This window comes from Schistocerca gregaria, chromosome 4 (assembly GCF_023897955.1).
Source record: "Schistocerca gregaria isolate iqSchGreg1 chromosome 4, iqSchGreg1.2, whole genome shotgun sequence".
Taxonomy (NCBI): Eukaryota; Metazoa; Arthropoda; class Insecta; order Orthoptera; family Acrididae; genus Schistocerca; species Schistocerca gregaria.
Genome location: NC_064923.1, coordinates 564,810,364 through 564,831,218, shown reverse-complemented (window position 1 = coordinate 564,831,218; position 20,855 = coordinate 564,810,364). Strand labels below are relative to the sequence as shown.

General features: G+C 41.3%; 1 protein-coding gene across 6 annotated transcripts in view; it reads left to right on the top strand.

Moving 5' to 3' along the window:
* Positions 1 to 1,000: 1,000 nt before the first annotated feature.
* The window catches only part of LOC126267990 (uncharacterized), a 224,314-nt gene continuing 204,459 nt past the window's right edge, over positions 1,001 to 20,855 (top strand). For 2 of the 6 annotated variants that reach the window (XR_007549062.1, XM_049973349.1), the window contains exon 1: positions 1,192 to 1,458. Coding sequence is in view for 5 of the 6 variants with exons in the window: in XM_049973349.1 (XP_049829306.1) it covers positions 1,429 to 1,458 (30 nt within the window). In the remaining variant the exon portion in view is untranslated. Of the gene's footprint in view, positions 1,459 to 20,855 lie in introns of all 6 variants that reach the window. The other 4 variants (XM_049973347.1, XM_049973351.1, XM_049973350.1 and 1 more) reach the window with 4 other exon arrangements.

Sequence of the window (20,855 nt, the reverse complement as noted above, 5' to 3'; positions counted from 1 at the left end):
CGACCTTCTACACATTACAGTAATAGAAATGCGCCTACAGAATTGACATGGAGGATATCTCGGCATTGGCAGGAGTCAAAGACAAGGAATTGCTAAGGTCATAGTAATGAGTATTTTTAATGGCTCTGCCTAACTTTGTTGTTTCAAGACCTCGCGTTTGGTCATGTCGAGGCCAAAGCACTATAACTTGAAGAAATTTAGCTCGCCACTGTGGCTGACAGACTGTTTAAACTGTAGTCCAGCCCCAGCAGCAGGATTTCACAGGCAGCTAGCTTGTCCACCTCGCTAAGGGTTGTGAAGTCTGGATGGTGGGGTGTTGCCGTGAAAATATATAGATAAACCGCCAACAACCTTCTTTGAATCTGCAGTAAAGGCCTGTCAACGTGAAACTATCTGTAGAGCTTTCTGTTAATATTTGCAGTCGTATCCATCATGTTGTAGATAAATGAAAAGGGTTGTTAAAGATAAGTAAAAGTTACTCTTATCTAGATGATATACTGTAAACTGTGTTTCATATGATCCATCTTCATTGGAACCACACAGAAACTGGAGGAGGTCAAAATACCAGAAACGTGGCCTATATGTTTCGTCATCCCCGACACCAGATCAGATGGATTTCGTTACTTTGCTTAGCTCTTTGCGGTAAACAGACCGCAACGGAAGTTTTTTTTATTACCGTTTGCGTTCTTAACATAAGGTTAACGGCTCCTAATTTCTTTAGTAAGAAACTGTAAGAGGCTGCCTTCTTATCTCAATTGCTGTATTCTTTACTCTTAAGTTTCCACAAACATGTATGGCTCCTATACATTTCAATAATGAACTCTCTAGGGCACTGATGTGTATCTGCCCTTTTAAAATTCAATGTGCACACATACGAGAAACACTTGACTAAACGAAGATTCAAATTTGTTTCGCGCGGTAGATTTGCGGCGATTTCCTGGTCACATGACACGATTTGTCTGTGCATATGTGGTTGGTACCCACAGATTTGAGGAGTTTCGCTCAGACCTCCAGTTCCAAATGCCAGGTTTGAGCACAACTCATTTGAGCCCAAATCTCCTTTTCACAGGCAACGACTTGTCTGCGCAGTTTTTATGTGCAGATATATCGTAGAGTTTGGACAAATAAAACGTAAAAAGACGCTATGGTCAGAATGCCTTTGCCACTGAAGGTCTTTGTATATGTGCATTATACTCGCAGGTTTGCAGCTGTTTACGCTGAAGTTTGAATGATGTGTTGTGTAGAAATTAAAGACTCAGGCAAAGTGTCTGAAGAAAAAGTTTTTGATGACTTACACGTTAAGTACTATATGACGTGTATGAATGTACAGTCCATTCTAATTTTGTGTTGCGTGCAATTGGCCACCTTGAGGCCGCTGTTTTTTTGAGGTTGCCGTAGGAGTGCATCATGATGCAAACATAGTTACGGATGAATGTCGCCAACAGATTCTTGAACACAGTAAGTAAAATTTTTTGTGACACCTATTTTAACAGACAGTAATATTCTCTCCTATTTACTCCCCGCGTGTAACGTGATTCAGAAAACGGTACCATTAGTCGTACTGATTTCCATTTATTTTAGATTCAAAACTTGATTCTGCTGCGCTTTGGATATGAGAGTTTTCATCCTTTCTTTCATATAGTGCGAAGTTATGTAGGCTGTAGTTCGTAGATTAAAGCACGCTTGATACTTTTACACAGGCGTTAGGTTGTGGATCACCAGTTGTTGACTTCACTGAAAGTTCGATATTAAATTTGAGACGAGTTGAAGTGCGCGTGTTTGAAGCAGTTTGTTGGTCCGTTGATCTAAGAAGTGGTCTTGTGTTATGTGAAGCACTACACTTAATTTCATCACAGTAGTCACAGCACTTAGATTTTCAATTTGGTGCTAATGTGGACGCACCAAATTCGTTGCCGAGGGATTGAATGTTGAATAACATAGTTAAGTCTGTAGATTTGCTTCACTTTTGACCAACTGGCATAAGCTGGATGTAGGGTCTACTAGCCGAGTGAAGTAAAGTTAATTATGATGCAGCTCTGCAGGTTGTTCATGAAGTACCATTAACTACAAATACACCTTTTAAGTTTCTCCTCTCATAACCAAGATATGAATATCTGTAATTACTATACTATTGTGAGTGGGCCCCATTTAAATGTTAGATCTTGCAGTATTGTCAGATCGTTCCATCCAAATGAACTTACGGGGAGGAGGGAGGAAAGTTTATTTTTCCAGTCTGTTGCGTGACATAAATTATTGATGACTATTTTCAGCCATTACTCATCAGCTATTTATATCGTGCAACAGACAGTAAAAACAAAAATGTGAGATGCAACATTGAAAAGGGAAGTACTTATTCCCGTAGGGTAATTATATATAATCACATCCTTGTATATGAGAACTGAGACATCAAACATTGATTCCCAATGAATGGTAGTTCATTACCTACTTCCAGTGCTGTGTCGTAATTAATTATATTTATCTCATTTAGTATGTACAGCTTGTACCAGAGGCTACAATGCAGGAATTCTGCCACACCAGTGTCATTACCCATGAAAAGTTCTCAGTAAATGCCTCAGATGGTTTTTCAAGAAGAATTATGTTACACGCTGTCTTGTTGTAGCAACTCGTTTTCTAAGTAAGAAGTAGTTCTAATTAAAAAAGTGTAGAAATGCCAGTTGATTGAGGCAAATTTTTCCAAAGCTTCTGCTCAAATGAATTTGTTTCCTTTACCTTTGTTTTTCAAACTTCCTCTGTTTATATCTTCATTAGATGTATGATTTTGGTTATGTATTTGTAGGCTTTTGTCTTATATAATGCATTTCTAACACCATATAATTAAAGTATATACAAAAATGCTTTCAGATGTTACAAACCAGCATCAACACTGTAGTAAATGTCCTAGTTTTGATTATTTGAAGTGCAGTGTGTATTTTGTTTCTCTACCTTGAGTAATTTGTTTACAAGATGTGCTTATTTTTACTTGATAAGCCCTTCCTTGCCTACTTCCTGTAAAAATAATTTATTGATTGATAAACCTCTTCACTCAGCGTGTAGGTTTGACTGTGTAAACAATACTCTGAATGGCACCTAAGTGTTTCGTCCCCGTGGTGTACAAACATATGTTTATTTTAAAAATCAGTATGTAAAAGCTCGCTTAAGTTTGTGAAAGCTGTGTGTTTCACATCAGTAATCATGGGAGTTTTATGGTTCATGAGAGATTTCCCTTCCTCCTGTATCGTCAATTCTGAAAACATGTCTTTCGCCCTACTTTTAAAGTGCAGGCATGTCACAGTGGAATGTCAATAAAGTTTAATTTGCACAAATTCCGTGTTGGACATTCATGACTGGTGTTCTCGTTAATGGTTAGGTTTCTGAAACACTTTTTTCACAAATCCCTATGCACTGTGTCAATATCCTTAAATTTCTGGCCAAGCCTTACAAAGAGTTCAATGTCTGTGTCCCTTAGAATGATTGGCTACAAGTAGGCCTATGTCATGACTGTAAGTACAACTAAAGTGAAGTAATATTTCATGTAGGTGTTGATGATGCAGTGACAAGATTTGAAAGCACAGATTTGATCAGAGTGGCTGTTTTTTATGGCTGGAGCGTGTGAATCACTGCCTGTGAAGGGTTGGTATGCATAATTTGGTAAAACTTTACAAAGGGCCGGTTGGGAAAATTGTGAATCAATATTTCATATGGTTTTATTTTTTTAATTAAAACATGTGGCTGGATGGGTGAAGATAAGTAATCACTTTTTATCGTCAAATGTAGTAATGCATTTGCTCTTAATCATACACACATAGGTGTTACCAACGTCTGTGCTTGGGCAGCCCATTGTAAACTTTAGCCCATAATTTGCTTGGTGAGTTGGGATGGTGTTTCTATGATTCTGGTATAGCAAAACTTAACAGAGCAAAAAATTTAATGAGACTGTTACTTGACTGTCAGTATGAGTCAGCCAGAATGTCTGGTACCGGGCCTTGGCTTTGACCCATCATGTAATGATATTAAAGTGTGTGATCCCATACAGGTGTATGGGTGGTACACTGTATTTGAGAGTTGATGTGTATGGTGAGGGGCTTTTGAAGCAGGTGCGTTGTGAGGTGGTGGTTTTTCCTGGAAAATTTGGATGTCAGTAAAATTGTTGGGTCTGTGTTGCTTGTAAAACAAATGTGTTGTGTATTGGCTGTGTGGTGGAGCCAAGGATTTAGTGAGCAACTGATCCGGTGTGATACATTCTTTAAAATATGACATAATATGTTAAATAGATTGCATAAAGGTTCTTTTGGTTTGTATATTTCAGTTGTCAAAGTTGGCTATATGTTTTGTTTACAGAATGTCATTTATTTCTTGTGGGTGGTGTCTTAGATTATGTTGTTTACTATACTTATATGGGTCTAATGGAGATGGCTGTCCATTGATAGGAAATTTATTCAGAATTGTGTTGGGTGTTGGTCCTATTTGTTTCTTGTTATGACGGGGTGGTGACAGACTGAACTGTAGTGTAGTTAGAAGTATTTGTTAATTTGAAAGCTATTAGTCTGGTTGAGAATCTGCGAATCCAGTATGGCATGACAAAAAGTTACTTTTGTTAAAAAAAAAAAGTCTGTCGTAGCTGAGTGATTTGTCCTGTAGCAATAGGCTAACGTTTGGTGGAAGAAGACAATTTGTGAGTTGGCAAAGCCAACAAATGTGTCTTGCAATCTTTTTTATATGAATGTCACACATTCTATATGTAAATTTGTGCCACATTTTACCACTGTAGTCTGATAATTTAAAGTTTTAAATATGTTTGAAGGCATTAGTAAGTAGAACGTTCCCAGCACAAAAATTTTGATGACACCTTTACCATGTGGACTCATGGTGAGGCTGACCTGTTAAGATTCCTGGATTCTCTGAGTAGCCTTTTCCAAATTTCACATGGTTGTATTCCAAATCTGATGCCACTTTCCTTGCTGTTGATCTTGTCCTCACTGAATGTCAGCTACACACTTCTGTCCACATTAAACCTACCAGTAAACAACAGTAGCTACATTTTAACAGTTGCCATCTTTTCCATGTCAAACATTCCCTCCCACACAGCCTTGGCATTTAAGACAAACATATTTGTTCGGATGCAGGTTCTTTACAGCAATACCCCACCATTCTCACCTCAGCTTTCACTGCATGTAATTACCCCACCAGCATACTTCAAAAGATGATTTCCCGGGCCATCACATCCAGTCCTGGTACTGCTGATCCCTCCAAAAAACTACTCCAGAGCACACCTGGTGACTCAGTATTATCCTGGTCTGGAATGTATTAATCAGCTACTTTTACAAGACCAGGATTTCCTAAAATCATGCCCTGAAATGAGATCCATTCTGTCAGAAGTTTTGCCCACGGCACCTGTAATTGCTTTTCATTGCCCGCCCAATCTTCGCAATTTTGTTGTTGGACCTTATGCTCCTTCTTCACCCTTATCCCTATTCTATGGCTCCTACTCCTATGACCGTCCCTGCTACAAGACTTGCCCTACGCACCCTCCTACAACCACGTATAGCAGCCTGTAACTGGCAGTGTGGAATGACACGTCCTATACCAGCTGTTATATAAACACTGTATGGCCTTTAATATTAGCATAACTACCACCAAATTAACAATTAGGATAAATGGCATAAGCAGAGGGTGCATACCTGCAAAACGCAATATCCTGCTGCAAACCATGCTATACAACGTGACAATTGTGAAGTCCGTGCCTGTTTCACCATGCACGCCATCAGGATTCTTCCCCCAGACACCAGTTTCTCACAATTCAGCAGGTCGGAACTAGCACTACAACATGTCCATGGTTCTCATCACGCGTCTGGCCTTAATTTACGTTAATTTCTTCCATCTCAGCATTTCTTCACAGTAACTACTCTTTTCTTTACTCTGTTTTAGTTTTCTACATCTTTTATTTCTTACCCGTCTGTTTTTCGCTGCCCCCCTCCCACCTCTGTTATGTACATTGCACTTAGCTTTTCACTCTTGTTTAACTTGTGTATGGTGTTTAAGCAGTAATCCCTGCCTTGCGTATCACCCTGTCTTCCACCATTAAGCTCTCAGATTTTCAGATATCATCTGATGCAGTCCTCAGCAGTGACTCTTTCCTTCTCATCCCATGCAGTAAGTCTCCCCTGACCTGCTGTTCTACCCATTTTCTTAGACCTCTCCAGTCCTTTTCCTTCACCCCTCTTCCTTTCCCTTCAACTCTTCTGCCTGAAGGAGGAGCCACTGGCTCCAAAAGCTTGCCTGATTACATCTTTCTTTCATGTGTGTGTTCTGCCCTGTCACTTGTTGATTAGAGTGTGTGTGTGTGTGTGTGTGTGTGTGTGTGTGTGTGTGTGTGTGTGTGTGTGTGTGTGTGTGTGTGTATATAATCTCCAGTTAAATTGCATCAGCACAAAAACAGATATTCTTGTCCAGTTTCTGGTAGTTTGTTTGATTTTATTATACACTAATAATGTTATTATATTGTTAGTGATGTCAGTTGGTACCAAGTTAAAGTTGTGTCACTGTATTTTAATGTCATCATAGGTCTATTGGCACAGTATCGCGTTTTGACCTGAGATTACCATACTCCCATAAAATTTGTGGTGGTAGTCGGAACCAATGAGCTATTGATGGGATGTACTAAATGTCAGATGTGGAAAACCTAAGAGAGTAACTGAAGTGGGTCTTCCCCATGGCAGCTAAGGTTTAATGTGGTACTGTTTGGAGGAAAATTTGTAGCCGTTGATGCAGTGGAGAACCTGGGTTGAAAAATCTTGACAGGCCAATCTGCAATATCATTTATATAAGATGATTCCCCTACCCATATGATATTGTAAGTACCAGATGGTGTTGATAATCTTTCAGTTTTTGATTGGTTGAGAAGTGTGCGAACGATGGTGGGGTTGATGTTGGTGGTTATTGGATGTAGGTGAGGATAGGGATTTTGTTTATTTTTTGTTTTTTGTGATATTTGGTTTTTGTATATTTTTAACCAAGGTACCTCAACTACAAATACAATGGATTTTTTTTTAGCTGTGGAAACAGATTTCTGAAGGAAAAAAAAGTTGTGGTCATCTACGCACTAACGTGAAAGCACATGTTGGTAATTGTGCTCTAATTGGTCATGGGAATGTCAGCTGTGTCTGCTGATTTAGAGTTGTCTGTGATGGATCAGTGAGACTGTTTATAAGATTGTGGCAGGGGTGGCAACATTGAAATAAAAGTGGTTGAAGTGCAAGCAAATTGTATTGTTCACGGAAAATGATATTTTAGTAATGGACTCAAAATATAAGAAACTGATTAACACAGAGGATGGGTGGTTTATAGAAGTTTTCAGTTATCACAGAAAGTTTAACAACACCTGTACTCAGATAGCAAATAAAATTATCCTCGTCTAACCTCACATAGACAAAGGGAATGCAACAGCCCAGTTTGTCACAACAACTAAGATTTTGTGTTGATATTTCACTTTATATTTACATTTGGTTTCATATTCAGATTTGTAGACTTTGCATATTCATAATCAAATTACTATCTTCAACCTAACCTATACCTCAACCTACACTGGAGATAAGTCTGTATTTCACATGAAATCATTGATAACTTGTTTAAACAGAACAAATAAGTACTCAGTCACTATATGCACAAAAAAGTAAAATTTTCATTGAGACATTTGAAAGGAAGCCCACCCACTCAATGAGAACGGTTTTACCATGTGTAAGTGCAGCATATGGCCACCCCTTTCCAAACCATAGCCTTGGAATGACTGTGTTTCTGTAAGTCTTATCTATGGAGTTAAGGCTGCACTAAACGCTGTTGTTTATGCAGCAGTTTTTACCATTTCATTGTAGTGATTTCTAACATATTATCCCATTTTCTTTTGACATCCTCTCAATTTATTTCATATCAATTATGAAAGTGTTGCTGTTACCTGACAGAACTGCAACAGCTACTTTCCTCTTATTCTGCAGTGTGTGTTGCTCTCCAAGAAACACACTTTGCTGATGACCACTCCTCAATGTTACGAGGCTATTGTGCATCATATTGGCTGGCCATGTTACTTCAGAGTTGATTTCAAGACTCATGTACCTAATATTTACAATGTGATTATTTGCTGTGAACTTTGTTTAGTTCCATTATGTTTGTGCAAAAACTGACTTGTACAATTTGTTGCAAAATGCTGAAACTGACAGTCAAAAGTATTAGAGATCAGTGTCAGTTTAGCAGCTGTGTCATAATTTGGAGGGCAGTCACAGTCCACCTACAGAAATTCACTGCAAACGATGCTAAAAGTACTGAAAATATCATACAGCTTAAAACCACTCATTATGGCAATAGATAGGAACATCCAGTGGGATGACAGTAATGTAATTGGCTCACCAGAGTTGCACAGAATATTTAATGTATATTTCCTATCCGCTATTACCAAGTTAAATAATAATGTTATAGGAACAGGCAAGTATGCATAGCTTTTTAAAGCTGTTGTTTTGAGACAGTGGTATTACACTTAGCTAGTGGAAACAAGCAAAGAGGAAAATGAATCAGTTATGAATTAGCTAACAAGTGAAATTTTTGAAATTTTGCAGTGGGATGATGACTAATCAGCTATGCCTATAAGAATCAGTGTACCATATATTAGTGGTATACTCAGCCACTGGTACAGTGAGTGCTTCAGCAATGATCACTTACCAGACAGTAAAAAGGTTGATGCAAACTACTCACCAACTCCCCTTGTTACATGTATTTTCAAAGCTTATGAAGAGGATTGTCCATAAGATAATAGTAATAACTCTTAGTACATAAAGTTTGACATATTCATGGCTTCATTTAAGAAGAGAAGCAGCAGTTGCAAAACATTTCATTCTGTTATGTGTGAGTATAGGTGATGATATCTTCTACAGTTTAGCAAAATAATTAGTGTGGGTGTATCATGCTGTACTTTTACACAAGTTGGGCATAACAGAGCTGTGGGAAAAGCCCACGATTGTTTCCTTTATGAGTTATGAATAACAAGTAGAGCATTGTCTACAACTAATGAGGAACACATGTAAATCGTACTGGGGTGCTGTGAAGAGGGTGGTTGTGACAGGTTCCCCCCCCCCCCCCCCCCCCCCCCTTATACTCCAAGGAGCAGGTGCCTGTCTGTCGGCCTACACAACCTCTGCTGTGGCTGTGTAGTGCCATTGGGGAGACCACTTGAATGGAGTAGGCAGCATAGGACATGTTTCACATATCAAACATTTAGAACTAAACCAACAAAGTGGTTGTACTGTCGGGCTGTCTCAACAGATAGGTCTCAATATTTTGACGTTCATAATCCTAGTGTTTAGCCTACTGTGGCTACCCTGTGGGAAGAGGGACAAGCCAAACAACTGAGAGCAAATCAATTTCCTCAGTACGTGATGTGCATTAGAACAGAAGGAGGTACTTTTACAGTGATGAAATCATTCTTTTTTGTGGAACAAATAGAAGACAAACTTGGAGAAGTTGACTCCTTAGGAAAAATGTGCAGTAGATCACTATCAATTAACGCCTCCTGTGGTACACAGTCTCAACCTATTCAGGTGTGAATGACTGGGTGACACACCAATGACTATCGCTCCATATAAAACTTTAAATATGGTGCAAGGAATTACCATTCACTCTCTAGACAGATGAGCTATGAGCTAATCTCAAAGAGCGAGTATTGCATATTGTCCAGCATATACATAGAGGTCCCAAGGATAATTGAACAGATACAGGCACTTTCATTTTAGCCTTCGAAAGAAATGCCCTCCCAGAAGAAGTTAAAGTTGTGATGTACAGATGTGATATGACACCTTACATTCCATTGCCCATGAGGAATTTTTGATGCCAAAGCTCTGATCATATGTCATCCCACTACATGCCATACCTAAAAGGCAAAAATTACAGACGTTCACCTCCACAGAGGTCATCCTTGTGAACAGGCACCTTTGTGTGTGTCAATCGCATGGAATGTTATCCTCCAAATTTGGCCGATTGCCCTCATCCATCGTACCCCATCCTCAGTTTTCAAACCAGATCTGCCTCTGTCCTCATCTCTAGTGGTTACTTTGACACCATCTTTTGGAACTAATTCCTGTACCTTCTTGGAGAAGCAGCTTCCTCCTCCAGTATCAGGGCTCCATTTTGAGACCCCTGTCACTGGAAACCTACAGATTTAAGGCCCATAAGCAGCCTCTCCCCATGAACCATGGACCTTGCCGTTGGTGGGGAGGCTTGCGTGCCTCAGCGATACAGATGGCCGTATCGTAGGTGCAACCACAACGGAGGGGTATCTGTTGAGAGGCCAGACAAACGTGTGGTTCCTGAAGAGGGGCAGCAGCCTTTTCAGTAGTTGCAGGGGCAACAGTCTGGATGATTGACTGATCTGGCCTTGCAACATTAACCAAAACGGCCTTGCTGTGCTGGTACTGCGAACGGCTGAAAGCAAGGGGAAACTACAGCCGTAATTTTTCCCGAGGACATGCAGCTTTACTGTCCGATTAAATGATGATGGCATCCTCTTGGGTAAAATATTCCGGAGGTAAAATAGTCCCCCATTCGGATCTCCGGGCGGGGACTACTCAGGAGGATGTCGTTATCAGGAGAAAGAAAACTGGCGTTCTACGGATCGGAGCGTGGAATGTCAGATCCCTTAATCGGGCAGGTAGGTTAGAAAATTTAAAAAGGGAAAGGGATAGGTTAAAGTTAGATATAGTGGGAATTAGTGAAGTTCGGTGGCAGGAGGAACAAGACTTCTGGTCAGGTGACTACAGGGTTATAAACACAAAATCAAATAGGGGTAATGCAGGAGTAGGTTTAATAATGAATAGGAAAATAGGAATGCGGGTAAGCTACTACAAACAGCATAGTGAACGCATTATTGTGGCCAAGATAGATACGAAGCCCACACCTACTACAGTAGTACAAGTTTATATGCCAACTAGCTCTGCAGATGATGAAGAAATTGAAGAAATGTACGATGAAATAAAAGAAATTATTCAGATAGTGAAGGGAGACGAAAATTTAATAGTAATGGGTGACTGGAATTCGAGTGTAGGAAAAGGGAGAGAAGGAAACATAGTAGGTGAATATGGATTGTGGCTAAGAAATGAAAGAGGAAGCCGCCTAGTAGAATTTTGCACAGAGCACAACTTAATCATAGCTAACACTTGGTTTAAGAATCATGAAAGAAGGTTGTATACGTGGAAGAACCCTGGAGATACTAAAAGGTATCAGATAGATTATATAATGGTAAGACAGAGATTTAGGAACCAGGTTTTAAGTTGTAAGACATTTCCAGGGGCAGATGTGGACTCTGACCACAATCTATTGGTTATGACCTGTAGATTAAAACTGAAGAAACTGCAAAAATGTGGGAAATTAAGGAGATGGGACCTGGATAAACTGAAAGAACCAGAGGTTGTACAGAGTTTCAGGGAGAGCATAAGGGAACAATTGACAGGAATAGGGGAAAGAAATACAGTAGGAGAAGAATGGGTAGCTCTGAGGGATGTAGTAGTGAAGGCAGCAGAGGATAAAGTAGGTACAAAGACGAGAGCTGCTAGAAATCCTTGGGTAACAGAAGAAATATTGAATTTAATTGATGAAAGGAGAAAATATAAAAATGCAGTAAATGAAGCAGGCAAAAAGGAATACAAACGTCTCAAAAATGAGATCGAGAGGAAGTGCAAAATGGCTAAACAGGGATGGCTAGAGGATAAATGTAAGGATGTAGAGGCTTATCTCACTAGGGGTAAGATAGATACTGCCTACAGGAAAATTAAAGAGACCTTTGGAGAGAAGAGAACCACGTGTATGAATATCAAGAGCTCAGATGGCAGCCCAGTTCTAAGCAAAGAAGGGAAGGCAGAAAGGTGGAAGGAGTATATAGAAGGTTTATACAAGGGCGATGTACTTGAGGACAATATTATGGAAATGGAAGAGGATGTAGATGAAGATGAAATGGGAGATACGATACTGCGTGAAGAGTTTGACAGAGCACTGAAAGACCTGAGTCGAAACAAGGCCCCCGGAGTAGACAACATTCCATTAGAACTACTGACGGCCTTGGGACAACCAGTCCTGACAAAACTCTACCAGCTGGTGAGCAAGATGTATGAAACAGGTGAAATACCCTCAGACTTCAAGAAGAATATAATAATTCCAATCCCAAAGAAAGCAGGTGCTGACAGATGTGAAAATTACCGAACTATCAGTTTAATAAGCCACGGCTGCAAAATACTAACGCGAATTCTTTACAGACGAATGGAAAAACTGGTAGATGCAGACCTCGGGGAGGATCAGTTTGGATTCCGTCGAAATGTTGGAACACGTGAGGCAATACTGACCTTACGACTTATCTTAGAAGAAAGATTGAGAAAAGGCAAACCTACGTTTCTAGCATTTGTAGACTTAGAGAAAGCTTTTGACAATGTTGACTGGAATACTCTTTTTCAAATTCTAAAGGTGGCAGAGGTAAAATACAGGGAGCAAAAGGCTATTTATAATTTGTACAGAAACCAGATGGCAGTTATAAGAGTCGAGAGACATGAAATGGAAGCAGCGGTTGGGAAGGGAGTGAGACAGGGTTGTAGCCTCTCCCCGATGTTATTCAATCTGTATATTGAGCAAGCAGTAAAGGAAACAAAAGAAAAATTTGGAGTAGGTATTAAAATTCATGGAGACGAAGTAAAAACTTTGAGGTTCGCCGATGACATTGTAATTTTGTCAGAGACGGCAAAGGATTTGGAAGAGCAGTTGAACGGAATGGACAGTGTCTTGAAAAGAGGATATAAGATGAACATCAACAAAAGCAAAACGAGGATAATGGAATGTAGTCAAATTAAATCGGGTGCTGCTGAGGGAATTAGACTAGGAAATGAGACACTTAAAGTAGTAAAGGAGTTTTGCTATTTAGGAAGTAAAATAACTGATGATGGTCGAAGTAGAGAGGATATAAAATGAAGACTGGCAATGGCAAGGAAAGCGTTTCTGAAGAAGAGAAATTTAACATCGAATATAGATTTATGTATCAGGAAGTCGTTTCTGAAAGTATTTGTTTGGAGTGTAGCCATGTATGGAAGTGAAACATGGACGATAACTAGTTTGGACAAGAAGAGAATAGAAGCTTTCGAAATGTGGTGCTACAGAAGAATACTGAAGATAAGGTGGATAGAGCACGTAACTAATGAGGAGGTATTGAATAGGATTGGGGAGAAGAGAAGTTTGTGGCACAACTTGACTAGAAGAAGGGATCGGTTGGTAGGACATGTTTTGAGGCATCAAGGGATCACAAATTTAGCATTGGAGGGCAGCGTGGAGGGTAAAAATCGTAGAGGGAGACCGAGAGATGAGTACACTAAGCAGATTCAGAAGGATGTAGGTTGCAGTAGGTACTGGGAGATGAAGCAGCTTGCACAGGATAGAGTAGCATGGAGAGCTGCATCAAACCAGTCTCAGGACTGAAGACAACAACAACAACAACAACAAGCAGCTAGTGACTGAAGGAGTCACAGCCTGTGGGTTCTAGGGCTGCCTGCTCTTGAACCACAGCAAATCTTGGCTACCAAAAGTTACAAAAGAGGAGGAGAATAATCTGGAGAAGGCTAGTCCGGTGACCCCAGAGGTTCTAGAGCACCCCCCCCCCCCCCCCTCCCCATGCCAGCAGACTCCGAGCCAACATTTGTAGTTCTCTCTCCCCGACCAATGACACAGTGGTCCTGGGATGTGGTGTCTCCCCCCCACACCTGGTCCCTTCATGCCTAACCAGGACCTAGAACACCCTCAATGTGATGATCTAATGGCATTGGAATGGATATTGCTATCACCTTCTGAAAATACAGCAACTATTTTCCTCTTATACTGCAGCTTGTTTTGCTCTGCAAGAAACACACTTCACTGATGACTGTTACCCAATATGCTGAGGTTATTGTGCACTGTGTCGGAATCATACTGGCCCAGAGGGGTTGTCTGGACGGGACTCCACAGAGGTTCACACAGATGTTGTCAATGAGTGAATTTCCCTCCTTACAACATTAGAAGCATTAGTGATGTGTGTGCAAACTACCCCTGCAAATCACCATTCGTAAAATGTATTTACCCCTACCTGCCATAGGGAAGTAGTAGGGGTCTTCTGATTGACCAGTTTCTATCCAGTATTGCTCTGTCTCCTCAGTGATGATTCATCTACCCACTTCGCTGTAGCCCATGGCACCTTTTTGGCTGTTAACCTTAAGGTTCCTTCCCAGTCTCATGGGTTTGCTACATCGGTCACTCCATGACAAACTTTGCAACAGTGACCACTTTCCAGTGACGCTATCAATTTCTTGTCACCACCTGACTCTGTGATGGGCTCTCTTTGAAGAGCGAAAGTCTGGCAGTTACATATGTTTACTGTCACCTTTGTCCCTCTGTCGGATAACATCGACAAGATAGTGGTAGATTTCTCTGATGCAATCACCTGTGTCATTGGAACTGCTGTTCCTCTCTTAACAGACATTCTCCACCACCGGCAAGTATCGTAATGGGCCAAAGACATTGCAGCAGCCTTTCAGGATCATTGAAGGTCCCTGCAATGTCTCAAGTGATGTACTTTCCAGATCACTCTCCTCACTTTTCAGCAACTCTGCACTGAGACTCAGTGTCTGATTAAATGCCGTAAGAAGCAATGCTTGTAGCAGTACTTTTCCATGGGAATGTAAGCTTCTTCATCCCAGGTGTGGCAAGCTCTCTAGTTTCTTAGCCGCCAAAGGATAATCATTATACCAGCAACAGTTCTTGCTGAACACCTTGCAGCCCACTTTACAACAGTGTCGGCATCCTCTTTTTACTGGCTACCTTTCAAAAGCATAAATGTCGAGTTTGACACCTCTCTATGCTTCACCCTCCACACACCACCGAGCTGAATTATATGATGAACCTTACACTGGCTAGGAACTTTCTCGGGCTCTAAACTCATCGTAGATGATGGCTCGAGGCCCTGATTTGATTCACGATCAGATAATCCAACTTCTCAATGTTTCTGGAAGAGTTCATCTACCCAGTATCTTGAACCACATTTGGGTAGATGGTGTCTTCCTGCCCCAGTGGTGGGATAGTGTCATTGTATCAACCCTTAAGCCATGCAAAAACCCAATGTCTATGCTACTGACTGATTATCCTCATAAACCTGCAAACTGCTTGAACGTGTGGTTAACCTGCTAGTTATGGTGGGTCTTTGAATCCTGTGGCCTTTTGTCTGCTTACCGGTGTGGTTTGTGGGAGAGATGACCCACAACCAACCATCCGGTTTGGTTGGAAACAGCAATCAGACAGGCATTTTGTAAATGCTAACACCTTGTTGTGGTCTTCTGACCTGCAAAAAGAATACTACATGGCTAGGCACCATCATTTTTTTTTTTACCGACAATGACTATGGCTGTCAAGGATCTCTACAGATTTTTCTTTGTCAGTTTCTATCACACTGGTTATTTTGGCTTAGAGTTGGTACATCACTCAGCTCCTCATGGGCCTAATAAAACAACGTCCCACAGGTGTCTGTGCTGAGTGCTACACTCTTCCAAATCTCCATCAAAGGGCTATAGATCTTGGTTGGACCTCTGGTCGCCCCCACACTGTATGTTGACAACTTTTGCATTTGGTGTAGCTCCCACTTAGTAGCCTTTGCTCAATGACATCTCTGAGGAGCTGTCTGGAGGACCTCCACCTCCAGTTCTGTCTTGTGAAAATGCGAGTCATGCATTTCTGTCATCATACTACAGACCATCCTAACCAAAATCTCTACTTGGTCACCTAGCACTTGGACATTGTTTCACAGTTCCGTTTTCTGGTATTCCTCTTTGATAAAAAGCTGATGTGGCTGCCCCATATTTGTCTACTGAAGAGCAACTGCATGTGGAAACTTGATGCGCTCTGCTTTTTTGGCCCACACTTCTTTGGGTGCCTGTCTAGTCACAGTTAGAATGTGGTTGCCAGGTTTGCTTGACAGCACCTTCAGCTTTGAAATTTTTAGGTAAAGTCTATCATTATGAAGAAACACTGGTCACTGGTGCCTTCTTGACCAGACTCGTAGGCTGTTTTCTTGCCAAAGTGGCGATCTTCACCTCTTCACTTCTGATGGTACCATCTCTTGTTCACGTATGCAATCACCATCCAACAATTTCCTAACCATCCAACTTACCACATTCTTTTTGTGTATGAGGGGCATTGATCTCCTGACACCCACCCTCGGGTGGAGTTACCAGTTGGAATTGGCCTCAAGGCCCTCTGCCAGGGCATCTTTAGAATCAGCTCTGCATGTTCTCTTGGACATCTCTCCTTGGTTAGGAACCAGCTTGTGAATTAGCATTGATTTATTTCAAGGTCCTGAAGTTTCAGTTGCTGCCATGACCATCTGGCGTCTGTTTCTTTCAGTTCTTTATGAGGACCAGAGTACTACTGTAATTTACACTGACGGCTCTAAAAGTGTGGGTAGGGGACTGATGGAATAAGCTTTTAAATCTCCTGTTGATCAAGACCAATAATTGTTGCCAGGAACTTAGTGTGGAGCTGATAGCTATCAACAGAGCCCTAAATTTTATTAAACACACTTACCTTAAAAGTGTTTTAATTCATAGTGACTAAATAAGTGGTCTCCAGGTCATTGATTGAGATTACTCTTGTCATCCTGTGGTATTTGCTATCCATAACCTCCTTGCTGATCTTAGTTGTACTGCTTGCTCAGTTGTCTTTCTCTGGGCCCCAAGTCATGTGGGTATCCTAGGGAATGAACTGCCGATTTTACTTTTCTGTAAATTATTTCTCAGCTCTGGCATCAGTTTTACCATCAATACATTGGTTGGTACTCCCATAATTGGTTCAAATTGCTGGCAGATGTCACTAACTCCAGATGAACTAACTCGTGCACAAGGAACTGATAACTTCGATGTTCATTCCCTTAACCGCCAACCCACCTACAACTAAACGTGACTATTAAATTTAAAAAAAAAAGTATTTTCCTACTGAGGCACTCACTGTGAAGTAAGTACATATCTCACAATGGACATGTTACCATCAAAAAATGATCAAAGAATCAGTGAAATTGAGGAACATTTTATATTTTTAGGACTGGAAATTGATGGTGAAACTTTCTTGGATGTAACATTTTCTGGATTTTGATCAGAAACAGAGGGTGGCTTCAGAAACAGAGGGTGGCTTTGTGCACTCACAAACATTCTGCACTGACTGTCAAATAGGAAAGCATATTTATCTTGCCTATTATCAATCTGCTATGCTGTGAACAACTGTCTGCGAACCAGAAAGATACAATCTGAATGATTTGTGAGTTCAGTTCACAAAACTTGTGCTGGCTGTTATTAAAGTTTCCGAGAATTATTACTCTGCTGTGTCAATATATTGTTTCTTTGTGGAGTTTGTGATTAAAATAAGTGGCTCATTCTAAAGGAACTCAAACATTAAACAAAAAAGTAATAATGTTTCAAAACAAACCACTAAGCTTTAATGGGCCCATATCGAAGGCAATATCTTCAAAGAGGTTTGTAACAGCTGGAGCTAATGGGCTTCTCATTACACCACCATCCATTTGATTATAATGCTGGCCATTACCACAGCAAATAAAATGATGTAACTGTGTGTGTCGAACTATTTAGGCACTGTGGTAACTATTCTTTTCTAATTCCATCAAAGAATGAAACAATCTCACAAAAATTTAAGTCCAGCTAATAGCCTATATCAAACCAAGAAAGTTGCTTTATACAACATTGTAAGACAATACCCAAAAAAACTATAAAGTACAGAGAGAACACACACACACACACACACACACACACACACACACACACACACACACACTGCATGTAGTATCAGCGAGCATGCTGTCCACATGTAGAATGTGGGGAATGCAAGCGATCTGTCAGAGTTTGACCGAGAGCAGATTGTGACGGCCTGGAGGCTCAGGATGAACATTAAGGAAACTGCACAAACTCGTGGGGTTCCTAAGGAGTGGCTTCGACACTTGGCAGAACCAAAGTGAAACCATGTCCAGACATTATGAGGTTGGGCGGCTACTCCTCATTACAGATTTTGGACACCGTAGGCTGAGCAGATTGGTAGAACAGGACAGGCAGAAAACTGTGGTGGAACAAACATCAGACTTTAAGGCTGAACAGAGTACAAGTGTGTCTGAACACACAGTGCACCAAACACTCCTAACGATGGGCGCATACAGCCTACGACCCATGCGTGTACCAATGTTATCACCACATCATCTGCATCTATGAATGGAATGGGCATTGGACCATTGGTACTGGACGTTGCCCCTTTGCAGAGTGTTGCATGATGTTATGAACCCTGATACCTCCCTCATGCCTATGGGTGGGCAAAAAACCATCAGCTTCAAGGGGAAGAGCTCCTTGATGCCTATATGTGGGATGGAGACAAGCTGACATCAGCTCCATTATGCTCTGGGAACATTCTCATGGGTATCCTTGGGTCCAGTGTAGCTCATGCAAGGTACTGTGATGATCAAGGAATATCATCTACTAGTTGCAGACCACATACACCCTGTCGTGACAGTCATGTTTCCTGAAGGCAGTGGCAGTTTTCCACAAGATAATGTGCCACACCACAAGGCCAGGAGTGTGATGGAGTTGTTTGAGGAACACAGTAGCTAGTGCCAATTGATTTGCTGGCCCCTCAACTCATCAGATCTGAACCTGACTGAACACATCTGGGATGTGATTGAATGTGGTGTCAGAGTTCATGTGCCCCTCTCTGGAATTTGGAATTAGGTGACTTTTGTGTGCAAATGTGGCACCAACTCCCTCCAGTGACCTACCAAGTCTCATTGCTTCCACACCATGAAGCGTTGCCAATGCTACTGTGTCAAAGTTGGACATTGTCTGTTAGGTAGTCGGTCAGAATGGTCTGGCTGATCAGTGTATCTTCTTCTTCTTCTTCTTCTTCTTCTTCTTCTTCTTCTTACATATCCTTCCACTGTACTAATGAGACTACTTCTGGGATGTCAGGAGGACAAAGCATGAGGGTAGCTCATACAAACAGCACCCTACATGTGTAAGATGCCTCAAAGACAACGCCCCCTCCCCGGTCATTCACTGACATGCCCAGTAATGCACTGGTAATAAAAAGTACTTGACTGCCTGTCTTATCAAAATGCTAAGGAAAGGTTTGAGTGACACCAACCAATCAATATTGTGTCAAACTTTGGAAACAATATCAGAATCCACATCTAGCATGATGACAATGCCTCAGCCATTCATGACCTTAGCCACTTGCCAGTTGGGGTAAGGTACAACCCCCAGGCACCAATGGTAACTACCCCACTGGTGCAGCCAGAGAGGTCTCAACCTTCTCTGGCAGCACCTGGGAAGAGGACAAATGCCAAGGTGCTCCCTTCCCAGAATGAAACATGTCAGCAGTCTACCAGCAATCAGTGGCTGAAAGAGCCACAGGCTGTGGGTCATAGAAAAGGAATGGTTCTCTTCTCTTCCATAAGTCAAGACAGGAAAATCCTTACAGAAACCAAAACCTTACCAGGAATAGACAGAAGAAACCAAAGTCAAACCAAATCCTGCTGCTCTGGTTGATCTGTGCTCCTTGCACCCACACGCTGAGGTCAAGTCTGTGATTACCAAAGAAAAATCACACACTCAGGTGAATCTCAAGTCACCAGCGCAGTATTTTGTACTCCCGTTTCCCCTTCGCTGCTCTGTCAGATTCCCGTCTGATGTTTCTTCAATTTAACTGTTATGTCTACCATTCACAGTTGGCGGAACTCTGTCAGTTAATCGCTACTTACTCTGCAGTTAGTGTGGCAGTTCAGGAGACATGGTTCACAGAAACCCAACTCTCAGCTATTACAAACCCTACTGTAAAAATTTCTTTAACACAGAGAAGACATCTTTAGAAGTCTGCACAGTCATATACTCTTGACACTTTCAGTGAGCATAGGTCCCTGCTGCATTAAAAGCTGTAGCTGTTTGTGTCTGCATATCACTAATGGTAACATTATGTAATATCTATCTGCCCGCACAAAACATACAAGATGGGGCAAGTAAAAGTGGCTCAGAGAACAGAATTACAGGGTACAAAGAAACACAATGAAGGAAAGGAAATACAATACTAATCTGACTATAGCAGTTGTCGAAGAGACCACCATTTGTCTCTTGGCACTTTTGGGCTCTGGTCAACAAGTTGCTGTAGGCAAATTGAAGCTGGGCTGCTAGAATTGCTGCAGTGTCTTTCAGAATGTTTTGCTGCAGTTCTTGAAGACAATATGGATCATTGTGATACACCTTAGACTTAAGGGCTCCCTGCACAAAGTAATCGCACCCTGACGGATAAGGTGGCATGGGTGACCAGCTAGGACTGCAGCCAGACTAACCTCTGCTAACAACTCTGTTAGTTGTAAAGGTTGTGTAAATCTGCTCAAAAGTTTGGCCGGCTGTAGGGGCAGTTGCTCCATCCTGCTGGAAGTAACTGCAGATCTTTTCCTCCTCCGTTAATGCTGCCACAAATTCACATCCAATCATACCACTCATTCTGGTCACTTTTATTTGTCCTACCCTGTATTACATCACTAGCTGGTGGAACAAGTGGGACAGATGCCTCCATCCTCTCTCCTACAGGGGGAATTCAGTGCCCACATTGCTCTGTGTGCCAGCCAAACCACATCTAACAGGGGCCAAGTAATAATGTGGTTAATTTCAGGACTGGAAGTCTGCCTACTTGACACTACATCTACTGCACATTTCATTAAGGCCCATGGAACATTTTTTCAGTAATAGATACTACAGTCTGCGGCCCAGGCACTCACA